This window comes from Vidua chalybeata, chromosome 29 (genome assembly GCF_026979565.1).
Source record: "Vidua chalybeata isolate OUT-0048 chromosome 29, bVidCha1 merged haplotype, whole genome shotgun sequence".
Taxonomy (NCBI): domain Eukaryota; kingdom Metazoa; phylum Chordata; class Aves; order Passeriformes; family Viduidae; genus Vidua; species Vidua chalybeata.
The window spans coordinates 613,838-630,324 of record NC_071558.1 but is presented as its reverse complement, the minus strand read 5'-3'; the positions used below and the strand labels follow the sequence as shown (position 1 = coordinate 630,324).

Sequence of the window (16,487 nt, the reverse complement as noted above, 5' to 3'; positions counted from 1 at the left end):
TTTGAAGAAAAATCTCTCTGTTAGATCTGCCCTGTCACACCTGGGGTTTTCTCCTGAATGGGTTTGTTTGGAGAAACTTCTCCTGTCAACCTGAGAGCTCCCTTCATCTTCCTGGATGAGGAATCTGGCTTGGACCTCTTGGGATTTAAGATTTTTCTGTCTCTGATGGAGCCCCAGCCTCTCTGGGACAGGAGTTTTGCCCCCTTTGCCACGAGGGGTGTCACGGTGGTGGCCGGGCGGGGCTGTCACGGCTCCTGGGGTCACCAACTCTGCTCTTGCCCCAGGAAATGTAGCTCAGAGAGTGGAATCCTTCCCTTGCTGGGCATCTCTGGGGACATCCTGGCCCCCGCTGCTCCCCAGGCTGGGTTTGTGGGCACTTCCAACCCTCAGCTGCTCCCTGTGTCCTGCTTGGAAATATTCCCAAGTGTTTGGGACCAGGTGTAGGTTCTGTTCCGAGGCCGGGGGGGAAAAGGAGTGGAGGGATGGCCATGGGGAATGGGGGAAGGGTTTTGAAGTCAGATGTTCTCATTAGGGAGTGTTTTCTGCAAGATAGTGACACTGACTAATATTTGTTGTTGGGAAAGCAGCATCCTTCCTTCTGGAACTGTCCTGTTCTGCTGATTGGAGAACTCCAGGCAATGCTGAAAGAGGTGAAAGGCAGAAGAAACTAGATAATTTCTTCTAAAGGCAATATGAGATCCAAAAGAAAGTTCAAAACCAACCCATGTAGTCTCTCTGATGAATAAATGATGTCTAAAAAGGCTTGAAAGGCCTTGGAGTCACAGGGAGCAACATCTATGGCCAGTCCCTGCCACAGCCAGCCCTTTAATCCTGGGTTTATAATAAAAAAACTACATTTATCACTCCAAAGGCTCAGAGCTGCCTTAGGAGGGGAAGGTGCTGACATCACCTGGAAATACAGCACCACTCCACCCAGCTGGCTGAAACATCAGCCTGGATCTGGCTGAAAAATAACCTAAAAACCTTTTGGCATCTAATGCTGGCACTTGAAAGGAGCCAGTTTGGCTGAATGGGCATGTCCTGCACAGGGAAATGAAAAGGCAGCCTCGCAGGGAGCGTAAACAACCTCCAGTTTACTTAATTGGGGATGCTTTGCATAAAATATGAGCTTGTTGGTAAATATGTTCCCTGTGCAAAGGCGCGTCGGGCCCGGGGCTGTGTGGGATGGTATAAAAGGCAGAGCAAGTGAGGATCTCTCATCCACCTCTCCTGCCTTCTCCTCCTCGGTGACACAGGTGAGCTGCAAGAGCCTTTGCCTCCCTCTTCACCTTCTCTTTTTTTCTGCCTTGGCCCTCAATGGAATCTTTGTCTCTCCGTAGTGGTCTCTGAGAGTCTTTCTCCTTGATCCTGCTCTCAGCAGGTTTTGGTGGTTGTTTTCTCCTGGGGAGAGGTGGGAGACATTGGGATTTCTTTGCAGGGAACTCTTTGGGCTCAGGGCTGTTGAATTGCTCCCTTCCTCCCTCTCCAGGCTGTCCCTTGTGCCCAGGCTGTGTTTCCTCCTGCCCAGCAGCATCTCCCTCTGTGCCTCACAGCCCGTGGGTGCTTTTGCTGCCCTCTCTGCAGGTGCTGTTCCAGCCACAGCCATGTCCTGCTACGACCTGTGCCGGCCCTGCGGCCCCACCCCGCTGGCCAACAGCTGCAACGAGCCCTGTGTCCGGCAGTGCCAGGACTCCCGTGTGGTCATCCAGCCCTCGCCCGTGGTGGTCACCCTGCCCGGGCCCATCCTCAGCTCCTTCCCCCAGAACACCGCCGTGGGATCCTCCACCTCTGCCGCCGTGGGCAACATCCTGAGCGAGGAGGGAGTGCCCATCAACTCGGGCGGCTTTGGACTCTCGGGGCTCTCTGGCCTTGGTGGCCGCTACTGCGGCCGCAGGTGCCTGCCCTGCTAGAGCTGGGCCGGACGTCCAGCGAGTGCCTCGCCAAGCCAAGTGTCCCCTGGAGCTGCTGGCCAGCATTTCCAGAGGCCTCGGGGCCCTGCAGCCCTCCTGCCAAGGAGGGAGGCAAACGTGGCCAGCTGAGGCTTCTGCTTGTCCTGCTTTCTTCTGCACCTCCCCGGGCCCTGCCGGGCCCTGTTCTGCTGGCCCAGGGGCTCAGCCCCTGGCCAGTGAAGCGGGGTCCTGCTGCTCCCGCTGGCCCCGTGCCCGGGGCAGGCAGACGTGTGTCCCACTGCTGGCACAGCCAGGGCTGCCTGCCCGGCCCTGCTGCTGGGCCAGCCTGGCCTGGGCCCTGCCCACCCCTGCTTTGTTTCTGTCTTCATACTCAATAAAGTTCACTCTGCATTGGAACTGGAGGCTTCTGGACTTCCTTCCCTTTTGTGATCCCCAGCTAAAGCTCTTCCGTGGGGGATGTGATGCCCTGGGGGGACTTGGGTGGGATTGGAGGGAGTGTGGCCTTGTGATTGTGCACAGGGTGACCAGGAGGTGCTCCAGGGGACATTTGATCCCGGAGGGAGGTTGGACATTGGGTTCCAGTTGATGAGGCAGAACACTGACCTTCCAGAAGACATCTCTGTGCAGATTAACAGGGCTCTTCCCAACGCCTTTGCTGTGCATTTCCAACTACAAGTGGTTGTTTTCCTTGCCTGCATCCAAGCACAGCATCCAAAGCCTGGGGCACAGGGACAGCCCAAGGTTCTGAGGTGACACATGGCACACAGGGCAGGTGTGCAAAGAGAAATGTGAGTCCTGTGCCGGGTGTTGGTACAGTGGAAATGGACTGAGCATGGGTCACTCTTCTGGAGGAATCCCAGAGTCCTCAAGGCTGGAAAAAAGCTCCAAGATCAAGTAGCCAATCTGCACAGCAGAGCTCTACAGGTCTGCTCCAGATTCCTGCTCCTTCCGGACACGGTGGCACACGGAATAACTCAAAAGCAATTAATGCCACTGACCACAGGACAGTTTGGGCGGGGGATAAGATGGTTCCAGTGCTCCCTTCTAGGCTTGGGTACAGACCCAGGCTATGTCACCATCACTGCTGCCCTCCCTCAGAGGAGGGATCATGATCCCTGTGTGTCCAACCCTGTCCCACGTCCACGTTACACATCCACCCCCAGCATGTCCCCAACCACAGCCTCACTCAGTGGTCCCCTGGGGCACTCCTGGCCACCCTGGGCACACCCACACAAGGCCACACACCTTCCACTGCCCCATGGCACCTGCAGTGACTGCCTTGGAGGTTCTCACCTTGCCCAGGTGAGAGAAGGGTCCATCCCTAGCCTTTAACCACCCAAAACTCCCCAGGGCATCACACCCCACATGGCGCAGCTTTGGCTGGGGATCGCAAAAGGGAAGGAACTCCAGGAGCCTCCAGTTCCAATGCAGAGTGAACTTTATTGAGTATGAAGACAGAAACAAAGCAGGGGTGGGCAGGGCCCAGGCCAGGCTGGCCCAGCAGCAGGGCCGGGCAGGCAGCCCTGGCTGTGCCAGCAGTGGGACACACGTCTGCCTGCCCCGGGCACGGGGCCAGCGGGAGCAGCAGGACCCCGCTGCACCGGCCAGGGGCTGAGTCCCTGGGCCAGCAGAACAGGGCCCGGCAGGGCCCGGGGAGGTGCAGAAGAAAGCAGGACAAGCAGAAGCCTCAGCTGGCCACGTTTGCCTCCCTCCTTGGCAGGAGGGCTGCAGGGCCCCGAGGCCTCTGGAAACGCTGGCCAGCAGCTCCAGCCTCAGCGCGGCACCTGGCTTGGGGCGTCCTGGGGGAGGCACTCGCTGGACGTCCGGCCCAGCTCTAGCAGGGCAGGCACCTGCGGCCGCAGTAGCGGCCACCAAGGCCAGAGAGCCCCGAGAGCCCAAAGCCGCCCGAGTTGATGGGGACCCCGGACTCGCTCAGGATGCTGCCCACGGCGGCAGAGGTGGAGGATCCCACGGCGGTGTTCTGGGGGAAGGAGCTGAGGATGGGCCCGGGCAGGGTGACCACCACGGGGGACGGCTCGATGATGACCCGCGAGTCCTGGCACTGCCGGACACAGGGCTCGTTGCAGCTGTTGGCCAGCGGGGTGGGGCCGCAGGGCCGGCACAGGTCGTAGCAGGACATGGCTGTGGCTGCAGGAGCACCTGCAGAAGGCACAGGCAGAACTTGAGGCACGGCCTCAACAGGAGCAGAGACCGGGACAAGGGACAGGGAATAGGGAGGAAGAAAGGATCAGGAACCTCATCCTCACAGCTTCCTGCAAAGAGCCTAAGAGCTTCTCCCAGCTTCTCCAGTGAACAGAGGCTGGGAGCAGGATCTGGTGGCAAAGTTCTCAGCAGGAGCTGCTCAGCAGCGATGAAGGCAAAGACAAAGAGAAGGAGGAAGAGGAGAAGAGGAAGGCAAAGGTGGTTGCAGCTCACCTGTGTCACCAAGGAGGAGAAAGCAGGAGAGGTGGATGAGGGATCCTGTGCTCAGAGTGGATTTTATACCATCCTGGGCAGCCCCAGGGCCAGCCTTTGCTCATGGGTTGTGTTTCCCAAGCTCATCCTGCATGGAAAACACTCCCTTCCTCCTGCACCAACCTTTGATTTGCGGCTGCAACGCTCCTTCCCCGTTTCCTTGCTGCCGGCACCCCCAATCCACACTGGAACCTTGTTTTATGTGACTTAATTAGAGATCAAAGGCCTCTCCTGTCCAGCATTGTTGATTCAGGTAATTCAAGGCCTTTGTGGCGATCTCCTTGGAAAGCAACATGTTTTTCCTCCTCTGTCTGGCACTTTAGCCACTGCCTCATCTGTCTCATGGCCATTTCCAAATTAAAACCACGCCAGACTCATCCCAGGTAGCTCCAGATTCACACATCATTTGCATGTTTTGCATAAGTGTAATTGCAGCTATTTTTCCCTGTGTTTTTAGATTGTGCCTCATGTCTGGTTTGAATCTCTCATGGAGAATGAAACCCTGGTTTAGGTGAGAGCCTAATTAGGTCACAAACCTTGCCTGGCACCATTTTTTTTTTTAGTTTTTCAGTTAACATTCAGCATTTTATTCCAGAAACCACCTCATGGTTTATAGTTCATTGTGTCGCTACCTTCAGTTTGTGTAGACTCTTCCAAGTCAGCTTCACATTTTAAGGGGGAATAATTCCCCCTTGACCATCAGAGCAACTTCTGCAAAGTCTCCAGGAGTGGTTTTTCCTTCTGTTTTTCCAACAGGGAGCTGAACTCTGTTTCTCAGTGGAAATAAAACATTCAGCAGCTGGCAAGTGGGCAAGTTGCTTCCCTGGCCTAATTAGGGCTGGAATGTGCTCAGGTTTTTTGTCCTGGCACCACAATTTGGAGGCCAGGATGGCCGCTGGTGACATCCTGACAGCCCTGCTGTAGGACAGGAATGAGAGCAATTGGGAACACAGGGTAGGTGGCATCCCTGCAATTGCTGGGACACCTATTTTGGGTTTATTTATGGCCATCCCCAAAGCCAGAAGCGCAAATGCTTCATTCAGGTGGTGCAGCCAGCAATCATTTCTGCTCAGCTCAGGTAATTTGAGCGGGTAATTTTGGCTAACCAAGGGGAGGAAGTGTCCAGCTTCAATTTTTCCACCCCAAAACATTTCTGAGAAGAGAAATGTTTCATTTTACTCATTAAAGCAGAGCTTGGCACATCATGACTGCAGCAAAACAAGAATTAAACTGACCATGAATGGATAAAATGATTCCATTTTATTTTTAGAATTATTTGAAGATTTCAGTTCAGAGAAGAACCGAATTTATTGGGAATGCATCCTGTGGTGATTGAGGCTGAAGAAATGATCAATTCCAGGATGTGATCCGTTCCAGGCCAGGCTGGATGGGATATTGGGCAACCTGACCCAGTGGGAGGTGGCCCTGCCAGTGGAAGGGTTTGGGAAAAGGTGATCTTTGAAGTCCCTTCCACCCCAAACCATTCCGTAACTCCACAACTGAGGGGAATTTTTTTAGAAAGCATTTTTTTTAATTAAAAAAAAAAAAAAAAAAAAAAAAAAAGGATGTTTCACTCAAAGTGGAATTATTGATAAGTATTTTTAATTAAAAAAAAGACATTTCAATACTTCAAAGGTAAGTATTTTTTAATTTTAAAAACCTAATTTTTTTAGGATTTTTTTAAAAATTAAAAAAAATAGGGACATTTCTCTGGAGGCTCCCTGCCAGCAGTATCAGAACCTCCATCTCTCATTTAGCTTCATCCCACATCCCGAAGCCTCGGAGGTGTCTGCCTGCAGAACAGCTGAAGCTTCAGCTTCTTGAAAGGGCAGAACTTCAAAGCCAATACCAAATATTCATTAAATGGTTGAGACACACAAAGTGCATCAGCCATGGAAATATTGCATCTACAATGCAAAATTGGAATGGTTTTGTCACTTGAGCAAGAACGTCACCCGAAATTTGGTTACTCCCTGGGCAGACAGCATTTGACAGCGTCAGAAACCCAGGGTTATTAATTTTTTTCATTAAAAAGTCATTTTGTGCGTCACAATGACCTCCCACGGAGCCTCTGGAGCAGATCCAAGGCTGCTTGGGATTCTTGTGACAATTTAATGCAGCAGCGCTGGGAACAAAACGAGGTGGGGATGGGGAGGGGGGGTCCAGCTCAGGTGAGACCTCACCTGCAGAGCTGCCCCAGCCCAAAGTCCAGCCCAGGGAGGACCTGGAGCTGCTGGAGAGAGCCTAGAGGAGGCTCCAGGATGGGATCTGAGGGATGGAGCAGCTCTGCTGGGAGAGTTGGGAATTTTTACCCTTGAGAAGCTTTGGGGTGACCCAATTGTGGCCTTGCAGGACCTGAAGAGGCTCCGAGAACCACAGGGAGAGACAATTTGCAAGGGATGGGGTGCCAGGACAAGGGGGAATGGGCTCAGACCCATGGAGAGGAGGTTTAGGTGGGATTTTGGGAAGGTTCAGACTGACAGAAAGGAAATTTAGATGGGATTTTGGGAAGGAATTCCTCCCTGCGAGGCTGGGGAGGTCCTGGCAGGGGTTATCCCATGGATGTTCCATCCATGGATGTGTCCAAGGCCAGGCTGGAGCAGCCAGGGATGGTGGGAATGTCCCTGTCCATGGCAGGGGGGAATAAGATGAGTTTTAAGGCCCTTTCCACCCCAAAGCATTCTGTGATTTCCTGGGAGACTGACAGGAAATCCCAACACAAAGCCAGGGAATGGATTCGTGAAACCGAGGGAAAGGAGTTTACTTGCCTCTCTCTGGATCCAGGTTATTCCATTAATTATAATGGAATTTATTCCATTGAATTTATTCCATTCTTGGGATTTAATTTATTCCATTACTGGGATTTAATTTATTCCATTTTTGGGATTTAATTTATTCCACTATTGGGATTTTATTGATTCCACTATTGGGATTTAATTTATTCCACTAATTCATTTATTCCAATAATGGAATAAATTAAATTTATTCCATTATTGGGTTTTAATATGCACGCAGCGTAGGAAATAATAAAATAAAAAAAACCCTTACACGGCCAAGAATCCTGACCTGATTGGGAACTGATTACTGGAATGGCAGCTGAGCTCTGATCTGTTTATCTTTGAGGGCTTTTATTGCTCAATCCATGGGTGTCTGAAGCCAATTCCACGCTGGGGATAATGACACAGGGATGTGCAAACCATTAATGAGCACCTGGGATGGCAAAATTTGGGATCGGAGCTGCTGCCCCGGGGCTCTCCCTGTCACACCTCCTCATTTAGAGGGATTTAAAGAGAAAAAAAAAATTAAAAATTGGCTGCTCTATTAAAGGAGCAAACAAGGAGCAGGTAAAAAACAAATCTGGCTGTAGGGAAGGGCAGAGCTCGAGGGACACTGGGCACTTTCCCTGCCTCATTCCCTGGGCTGAAAGTGGAGGTTTTTACCCCAAAATGAGCTCAGGAATGAGGTTTTTGTCAGCCCTGGGGCACCTCTTGGCCCTTTAATAGGGGGTGATGCTCAAAGAAGTGTTTCAGAGCATAGCGAGGGTGCCCAGAAATGTCCTTTTTTGGATAAAAAAGTAATAAAATCCCAGTTTCTGTGTGTGCAGAACAATTCCTTCAGCCTTTCCTCCATCCTCTCGGGGGTACCAGCAGCTCCAGGTCCTGCCCCAGAAACTCCCAGAAGGAACTGGGGCTTCTCTGCTCCTGATTTTTAGTGCTCCAGAAAATCTGTTCAGGTTTCGCAGCAGAGCCTTGTAGTTCCTGCTCGGAAAAGGACTGGAGCAGGGAAAATTCTCTCCCTCCCTCCTCCTGTCTCCCTACTGCTGAGGAAATAATAATTTTTTAAAAAAACTAAATTAAAATATGTATATTAAATATATATATATATAATTTTTATATACATTTATATAGATATAAAATTTATTACATATAAAATATATATCTGAAATAATTGGAATATTGGGAGATTTCAGTAGGAAAAGGGCTCATTCTCCATCCCCCGTTCCCTGAAAATCATTGAATTGTCCATTTTTATTCCTATTTCCCCCTTTTTAATAATTAATCCCATTTCCGTCTGGAATTATTCCTGCAAAAATGCGTGACTCTGCAAAGTTCCCGAGGCAACGCCAGTCCTGGGGAACAGCCCCCAGATTAAAGGATTTCAAAGTCCTTTGCAAACTCTCATGAATGATTTATTCATGTAAAACACTCATTAGCAGCTTTTGGGGATGCAGCAGGATTGCAGGATCGCAAAGAGAGTCACAAAGTCACCCTGAAGGACCAGGTAATGGACGTCCTCTGGTCATAAACAGATATTTTTAAAATATATAAGAAAATATAAAAATAAAAATAAATCTAGTAAATATATTTATCTTTTCATACAAATATATTTATATGAAAATATAAAAATACAAAAAAAATATAACAATATTAAAATATAAAAATATATAAAGTATAAAATATAAAATATAAAATATAAAATATAAAATATAAAATATATAGTATATAATATATGTTATATATATATATAGCCTTTAAATCTATTGTATATTTCTAATTATTAAAATATTTGTATAAATATAACAAAATCTAGATATTAATTATATTTATCATAAATAATACTATATTAGCAATACACTAAATAATAAATAACAGTAAGTTTTGCTATTGCAAATATAATATTAATGATTATAAATATTTTCTCAGGTTTGATTTTGATTTGTAAACTTTGGTTTTTTTACTTCTGCCAGATTTCCCAGAACAGGCAAATGCTGGAATTTGCTGCAGAGAAAACCTGGACATTGGACAACACTGATTCCTCTGGAATTACACAAGCAGGGACTAATTTTTAAATCAAAATGTGGAGATCATTCATGGTTAATTTTGGATTTAGGGGAAGGGGCTTAGAGCTGAATTTTTTCATATTGATAAAGGAATAACAAATCAAGAACTTTGATTAAGATTTAATAAAAATTTGGGGCTTGTCAGAGGAAGGAATTGAGGAAAAAAAAAGATTTTTCAGTTTAATTATGAGCCTCAGAGCCCAAAAAAGACAATTATTCTGGAATTCTGAGGAAGGGCCAGGAGCAGAGTGGGAAGGTCAGAAATGCAAATGGGGCCAGCGTGACCCACAAGAAGAGAATGCACAACTCAGTCCTGAAAAATTAACCTAGAATTAATTAGCACCTCACACACACACACAAAAGACTTCGCTAATATTTCAATTAATTGAAGAAAATTCCCACAGCTTCACCCTCCTGCTTTTATTATTATTATTATTATTATTATTTATTTGCTTGGTTTCCCCCCTCTTTAGCTGTTAAAAAGCAGATAAATCCACACTGATACGATTATTCCTTGGCAGCGCGGCATTTCCTACGGGGGGGGATTTTTGGGGCAGGATTTTCATTAAAAAGGAATTATTTTCTGCCTGGGGATCATTACTCCATCCACGGGAGCAATTTGCAGGCCCCACTAATTGCAGATTTCTTAAGTGGCAGCTTTAGGTTTCGAAAGACATAAACAAAGGCCTGGGCTTTAATTAGGGATCGGGCCTTGAAGGCCTCCAGCAACTTTGGCAAACTCAGCACTTTTTTTGAAGGGAAAATGGAAAGCATTCAAAGTTTGCTGCTCATTCTGAGGGAGAAATTAAGGATAAAAATGTTCTGTGGGAGGGTGGGGAGTTTTTGCAGGGAATTGTGGATTCCCCGTCCCTGGAAATGTTCGAGGCCTGGCTGGATGCGGCCTGAGTTCCTGGGAGGGCTTGGAATGAAATTATTTTTAAAGCTCCTTCCCACCCAAACCACTCCAGGACTCCACAAAACAACACATGGAGAGAACGTGACAACACAGGGCACTTTGAAAACAAAACGATTTATTAAAATAAAACCCAGGGCTGTGTTTACTGGCACAGATTTCCAGGCCCCAACTGCAAAAGACATTTCAGGACACGTCCAAAAGCGCTCCCAGCTCCTCCCTCAATCCCTGACATGGTTTGGAGCTCCCAGCCCTTCATTCCCAGCTCCATCACGCTGATCCCCGGGTTTGGGGATTCTCCTTCCCCCCCATGGACCCCATGGAACGGTGGCCGAGGCCTGCAGGAGCCGCTGGAATTCAAATGTGGAATTCAAATAAATGCCAGCCCGGTTCACTCCGGGTTCCTCTGGGTGCTCCCGCGGTGACCTCGGAGAATTCATTTGCCTCCTGTGCTTCCCTAAACCCAGATAATAACTGGAATTGAAATCTGCCAAAGGCGACGGAAAATCCGCCTGCGAGGGAAGGGCAGAGGAGATTTTTTTTACAGGGGGCCCAAAAATGCAGAGGGAGCAGAAATCCCCGCGAGTTCCAGAATGTTCTGCAGCACAAGGGGTTGGGAAAAGGGGAGGGTTCACAGAACCCCAGAAGAAGAATGCCAAGATCATCAAATCCAACCTGTGATGGATAAACCTTCAGGTTTTAAGGTTTATCTGCACTTGGCAGCACATTGTGTGAATTTTTTATATAAATACAATTAATTATTATCTTTAAAAGGTGTTAGGTGGTTAATCGGCAAGAAGCAAATCTTAGTATGTTGGTTCTGAAAGGAAATAAAATATAACTATAAATATAAATAAAATATAAAAATATTTATATATAAATACATATAATATAAATAAAATATAAAAAGTACAACCCCCAAAAATATAGAAATACAGAAATAAAAATATAGAAATATAAATATATAAATATATATATTATATAAATATATATAATTATAGTATTTAAAAATCATAAATTTATAAATTTAAAATATTTTTAAAATATAAAAATATAAAAATATGCATTAGTGTCCCTTTATATCTTCAACTGAATTAATTTTGTGGAACAGCTTTCATATAACCTAAGGCTGGTTAATTAGAGTTAAATCTTGGGACATTCCCACCTGCCTTAGACACTTCCAGGGATGGGATATCCACAATTCTCATTCCTCTTTCCCAGGATTCATATCCCAAGCAAGGTGCCAGAAAGTTGAGCTGCCTCGCTTCGTTCCTAATTATTATTTACTCTCAATTTTCCCTCCCAGCATAAATTATCTGCAGCCTGAGAGGGGTCCTAAGGCAAAAGCATTTGTGACCACTTGGGAACAAAAGGTTTTGGGCTGATCTCAAGGGATTTATGCAGATTTGGGCATCAGGGACACAACACAGAGGTGGAATTTTGCTTTTAAGGGTGTCCCCGAATATTTGAGTCCCATCCTGGTACTCCAGTAGGATTTCAATTAAGGACAGCTTTTATGTAGTAAAGAAATAAAACTGTGTGGGGGACTGTTATCCCAAAACGTTCTGGTGGCTCCCTCAGAAATCTCTTTCTGTGAAAATCCTGATTTGTATCTTTATTATGATTTTTCTGCCATTGATTTCCTCTTTAAAATCTTAATAAAAACATTTTAAATCCATGTCTGGCTCACTCAAAAATGCTGATAAACTACCCAGCCCAATTTATCTCCTGTATTTTTAATGGTTTTATATTAAATTCACATCCCTAATTTGTGTTAAATTAAGTTTTCATCAGGACAGAACAATTTCATGTCTACTTTTCCCCCCCTGCTTAATTCTGTCCCAGAAAACCTAGGTGGTTCCAACCTTTCCTTTCCCACAATTTTATCCCTTCCAACCCAAAAAAACTGGGGGGAGAGGGGGAAAAAAAAGCCCAAACAAACAAAACCAGGCCCGTGTGAGGCTCGGTGACTTCACCTTGAGTCAGGAGCCAGAATCGTGGGTGGGATTTGAGTGCCTTTAATTGCACTGGGGTCAAACCCCGCAAAGCCCGGGACCAAATCCAGCTGCTCCACTTAAACCCCGTCCCAGGATTTGTAAGGAGTGGATGGGAGATAAGGCTAAGCTTTCTCCTCTTTCTCAGAGGTGTTCGCTGATGCTGTGAAATTAAAGATTTCTTGAGAATTCGTGGGATTTATTGAGATTTCTGGAATTGTGAATTTATTCTTTCTCCTTTTCCGTGGGTGTCCAGCTGTGTAGGGGTACAGCTGATGCCCCTGGGAATAAAAAATCCCATCCGCACTGGGAAATTATAAAAATTATGCTGCTCCCTGATACGAAATTATGCCACTGCAGCTCCCTTTCACAGAACCTGAGAGGGAAAACCCAATGCCAATAAAAGAACCCTTGATCAGGCCCCGAAATAACTGAAATGTGGTTAATTACCAGCAGATCGAGCCCTATTTTTGGCCCTTGAAAGGGCAAAGTGAATCCTGCCCGGAGGGCGTAGCACACTCTGGGAAGCTCCGGGAGGGAACAAACACAAACAGGGAGCAAAACAGTTTCATTACTCGCAGAAGTTATGCAGGCAGCAAAGTTTGTTTTGCAACTAATTAAGACTTCATGCAAAGAGGGTGTCACATCCTCCAGGCGCTTTGGGGACGTGTATAAAAGCATTTGCTACGTAGAAGCCTCCCTAATCACTTTTCTTTTCCTCTCCTCCTTGGGTGATCCAGGTAAGTCAATTTTGAATCAATTATTGAATTTTAAATCAATTATTTATTTTTATTATTATTATTGTTATTGTTTCTATCTGAATATCAAATGACAGGGTGAGCTCGTGAAAGGACAAGGGGGTGTTTTGCCAGAAAAAGCCTTTTTATTATCCTTTAGTTTGGAGTTAATTGAAGTTTTACACTTCAGAGGGGAGAGCTCAGCTCGTGGAAATTAGGGAGGGCACAGAAAACTCCCTGTGAATCCTAAAGAGTCTCAATAATTCCATGGTGCTCTTTTCATATTCTAAAGAGTTGGTGTCATTAAAGAAATGATCATTTAAAATTTAATTTCTATGATATTCTCACCCTCAGCTGTCTTCCAGGAGGCTTCAGTGTTAAGTTGGAGAACTCACCCTAAATATTTTCCCAATCCTGCAGAGAGCAGAACACAGATTTTCCTTACTCAAAATCCACTTTACTGCTGACTTCGGTTAAAATATATTTACAGTTTTGAATTCCAAATGTAGCAGGAACATCCAAGCGCTCCTTTTTCACCTCCTTTCAGGAGTTCTGGGATGAGCTTTTACCAATTGTGTGGAATCACTCGACGATCTCAACCCCCAGACCAATCTTCTTTTCTCAAAGCCAAAATCAGCCATTCCAGATCCAGCTTTTCAGCTGGAAAAATCCCCCGTGGTTGCCTTTTCCTCACTTTCAAGTCTAAGGAGATTGGACTTGAATCAATTGGGAAAAAAAAAACAGATTTTTTTAACTCAGAAAGGTTAAAATGGGATGTTCAGGTGGAGATGTGAGAAATTCCCCCTGGATTTTGTCTCCTGTAGAGATTCCTGGGGTGAAGTGGGGACTTATTTAGGAAATCACTTCAAGCCCCTTTTGCCAGCCCTTAATTTCTCCCCCAGCAGATCCACAGAGATAAAATGAGAAAAATTAGGAAAATTATCCCTTCTCCCTCCATGTTTTCCTTGCCTAATCCGTGTGGGCACAATCCAGGGCAAGCACGGCCTTCAGTCCGTAATTAAACCATACCCGGGAAAAATCTGGCCTCGATATCAGGCTGGGCTTAAAGTGCTCTGGGATTTCAAATATCCAGCTGGTCCCTAATGAGACCAATAAAAGATGGGTGGATCTCACTGCTCCACTTGGAACAGGGTGGGAGGAGGACATGAGCTCCATCCTCCATACTGGGGATTTAAACGAGGATTAAAACCCAAGTTTAAAGTCTGGGGTTGAGTTGGGGGTCATGGTTTTCTGCTGGCAATAGGAGTGGAATGGGCACAGCGAAAATCCCAGGAAGAGAAGCAATGGGATAAAAGCTTTTTGGGGTTAAAATGGTGATGGTCTGGAAAATATAATTCTATTGAAAAGCAGGAAGTTCAGTCAGGAAGGAAAAGAGTTCCTGCTTGGAAAACTAAACTGGACAAATTCAGCTCCCATCTGAGCTCTGTGTAATTCCCAATTTGCCGTAAATCCCCATAACCATATTACCAACACCCCGCTATTTATCCCAGATATTTCCCGCCACACCAAGGATGATTTTTTCTCATTTTTCCCTCTCTTCCTGCTCAATTCCAGGAAAAATTCAACTGCTACCTGAATTCCTGCTCAATTCCTCCCAAATTCAATTCCCACCTGAGCTCCCAATTTGCCGTAAACCCCCATAACCACATTACCAACACTCCGCTATTTATCCCAGATATTTCCCACCACACCAAAGATGATTTTTTCTCATTTTTCCCTCTTTTCCTGCTCAATTCCAGGCCAAATTTAATTCCCACCTGAGCTCTTTGTAATTCCCAATTTGCCGTAAATCCCCACAACTGCGTTACCAACACCCCGCTATTTATCCCAGATATTTCCCGCCGCACCAAGGATGGTTTTTTCTCATTTTTCCCTCTTTCCCTGCTCGTTTCCAGCTCTGCCCTGCCCCATGTCTCCCTTCCACGAGTGCTGCCTGCCTGCGGGCCTGGCGTGCCCCGAGCCCTTCGCCGTGACCCGCAGTGACACCTGTGTCATCAAGTACCCTGACACCGTGGTGGACATCGTGGAGCCCGACTTTCCCCCCTACTCCGTCATCTACCCCGGGCCCACACTGACCACCTTCCCCCAGCAGACCCTGGTGGGCTCCACGGCCTTGCTGGACATCAGGAACTTCCTGGGCTCCCAGGGATTCCATGGGTTTGGGGGTAGGTGCGCTTTGGGCTCAGGTGTGAACGCCTCCTTTCGGGGCGCTTTGGGGAATTTTAATCCTTTTCCTCCTCACTTATCCCAGTTTTGTTGTGGAACTTGCAGGCCAACCTAAACCCTGCCTGGATATCTGTGGATAGACTGAAAAGCACAACTGAGCGGTCAGACAGAGCCCGACTAAAGTTTATGGATAATGGATTGTAGAAGTGCCGAGCTCCCGAGGTTCCCATGGAGTCCATAAATCCAGGGATTCCTGGCACTAGACCTGCCCAAGGACTAGAATTTCCAAACTACGCGAAAACTGAAATTTCTCTATTGACCTCATTCCAAATTAGGGCAAACCAAAGGCCAGCATTTTCCAAGAAACCAGAATTAAAAAAAATATATATATATATCTTTTTTTTCTTTTTTTTTTTTTTTTGGTTTGCTAAAAGCTGTGTGTCAATAAATTCGTTTTTATGCCAACACAGATGTTTTATTATCAATTTCTCTCAAAATAAAAAAATTACAAAATCCACCCAAACAATATGACTGAAAATCTTGGATTCTAAAATGAAATTTTACCCAAATTCCTCTTCATTTGCAAATTTTGCTGAACCAGCATTTAAAAAGAAAGAAATAAATCAGCTCTACTTGGCATTTCTGAAAATTAGGAATTTGTAGCTCCTTGCTGTGCTTTCTTCCTGCTTAGTCCCATTGTGTAACGCTCTCCCAGCTTCTTTTCCTTTCTTTATCTCATTTAATGAAAGCCAAGGAAAAAAAAAAAAAAACAAAATCAAAATATATACAGCAATTGTAAGAGCAAATCTCTTTGCAAAATCCTTCTGCTAAAATCTGTGAAAATCATGGGAGTGGGGATTTGTTGTGGACCCTCCTGGAATTCTTTGATTTTATCCTTTCCAGAGAGTTTTGCACTTGTAAATTGAGCTTCTCGTTCCCATTAAATGCTGTCATGAAGATGCACTTTTGGGTTTTGCTTTTTTAGGATGGTTTGGGGTGGAAGGGACCCCAAAAATCATCCAGTGCCACCCCCTGTCATGGGCAGGGACGTTCCCACTGTCCCAGGTGGTTCCAGCCTGGCCTTGGGCGCTCCCAGGGATGGGGAATCCATGGAAGCACCTGGGCCAGGGAAGGGTTGATCCCTAAAATCCCATCTAAAGCAGCCCATGGAATTCTGGAATGGTTTGGGATGGGAAGGAACCTTAAATCCCAAAAAATCCCACCCCGGTTCCATGGGCAGGGACCTTCCCCTATCCCAGATGGTTCCAACCTGGCCTTGGGCACTTCCAGGGATGGAGAATCCATGGAATAACCTGGGACCCTCACAGGGAACAATTCCTCCCCAAAATCCCACCCAAATTTCATGGGCAGGGACCTTCCCCTCTCCCAGGTGGTTCCAGCCTGGCCTTGGGCACTTCCAGGGATGGAGAA

At 46.4% G+C, this 16,487-nt stretch overlaps 2 protein-coding genes and 1 long non-coding RNA gene across 3 annotated transcripts; 2 read left to right on the top strand and 1 right to left on the bottom strand.

Annotated features, from left to right (window-relative positions):
* The first annotated feature begins 1,355 nt into the window (after positions 1–1,355).
* LOC128801148 (feather keratin 1-like) lies at positions 1,356–2,077 on the top strand. Its single transcript, XM_053966829.1, has one exon. The coding sequence runs from the start codon at positions 1,605–1,607 to the stop codon at positions 1,908–1,910; it is 306 nt and encodes a 101-aa protein (XP_053822804.1). The 5' UTR covers positions 1,356–1,604; the 3' UTR covers positions 1,911–2,077.
* Positions 2,078–3,390: 1,313 nt separating this feature from the next.
* On the bottom strand, positions 3,391–4,135 carry LOC128801146 (feather beta keratin-like). Its single transcript, XM_053966827.1, has one exon. The coding sequence runs from the start codon at positions 4,048–4,050 to the stop codon at positions 3,745–3,747; it is 306 nt and encodes a 101-aa protein (XP_053822802.1). The 5' UTR covers positions 4,051–4,135; the 3' UTR covers positions 3,391–3,744.
* A 10,667-nt stretch (positions 4,136–14,802) lies between these two features.
* On the top strand, positions 14,803–16,019 carry LOC128801369 (uncharacterized). Its single transcript, XR_008435182.1, has 2 exons — positions 14,803–15,055; positions 15,162–16,019. It is a non-coding gene; the product is annotated as an uncharacterized LOC128801369 (long non-coding RNA).
* The last annotated feature ends 468 nt before the right edge of the window (positions 16,020–16,487 follow it).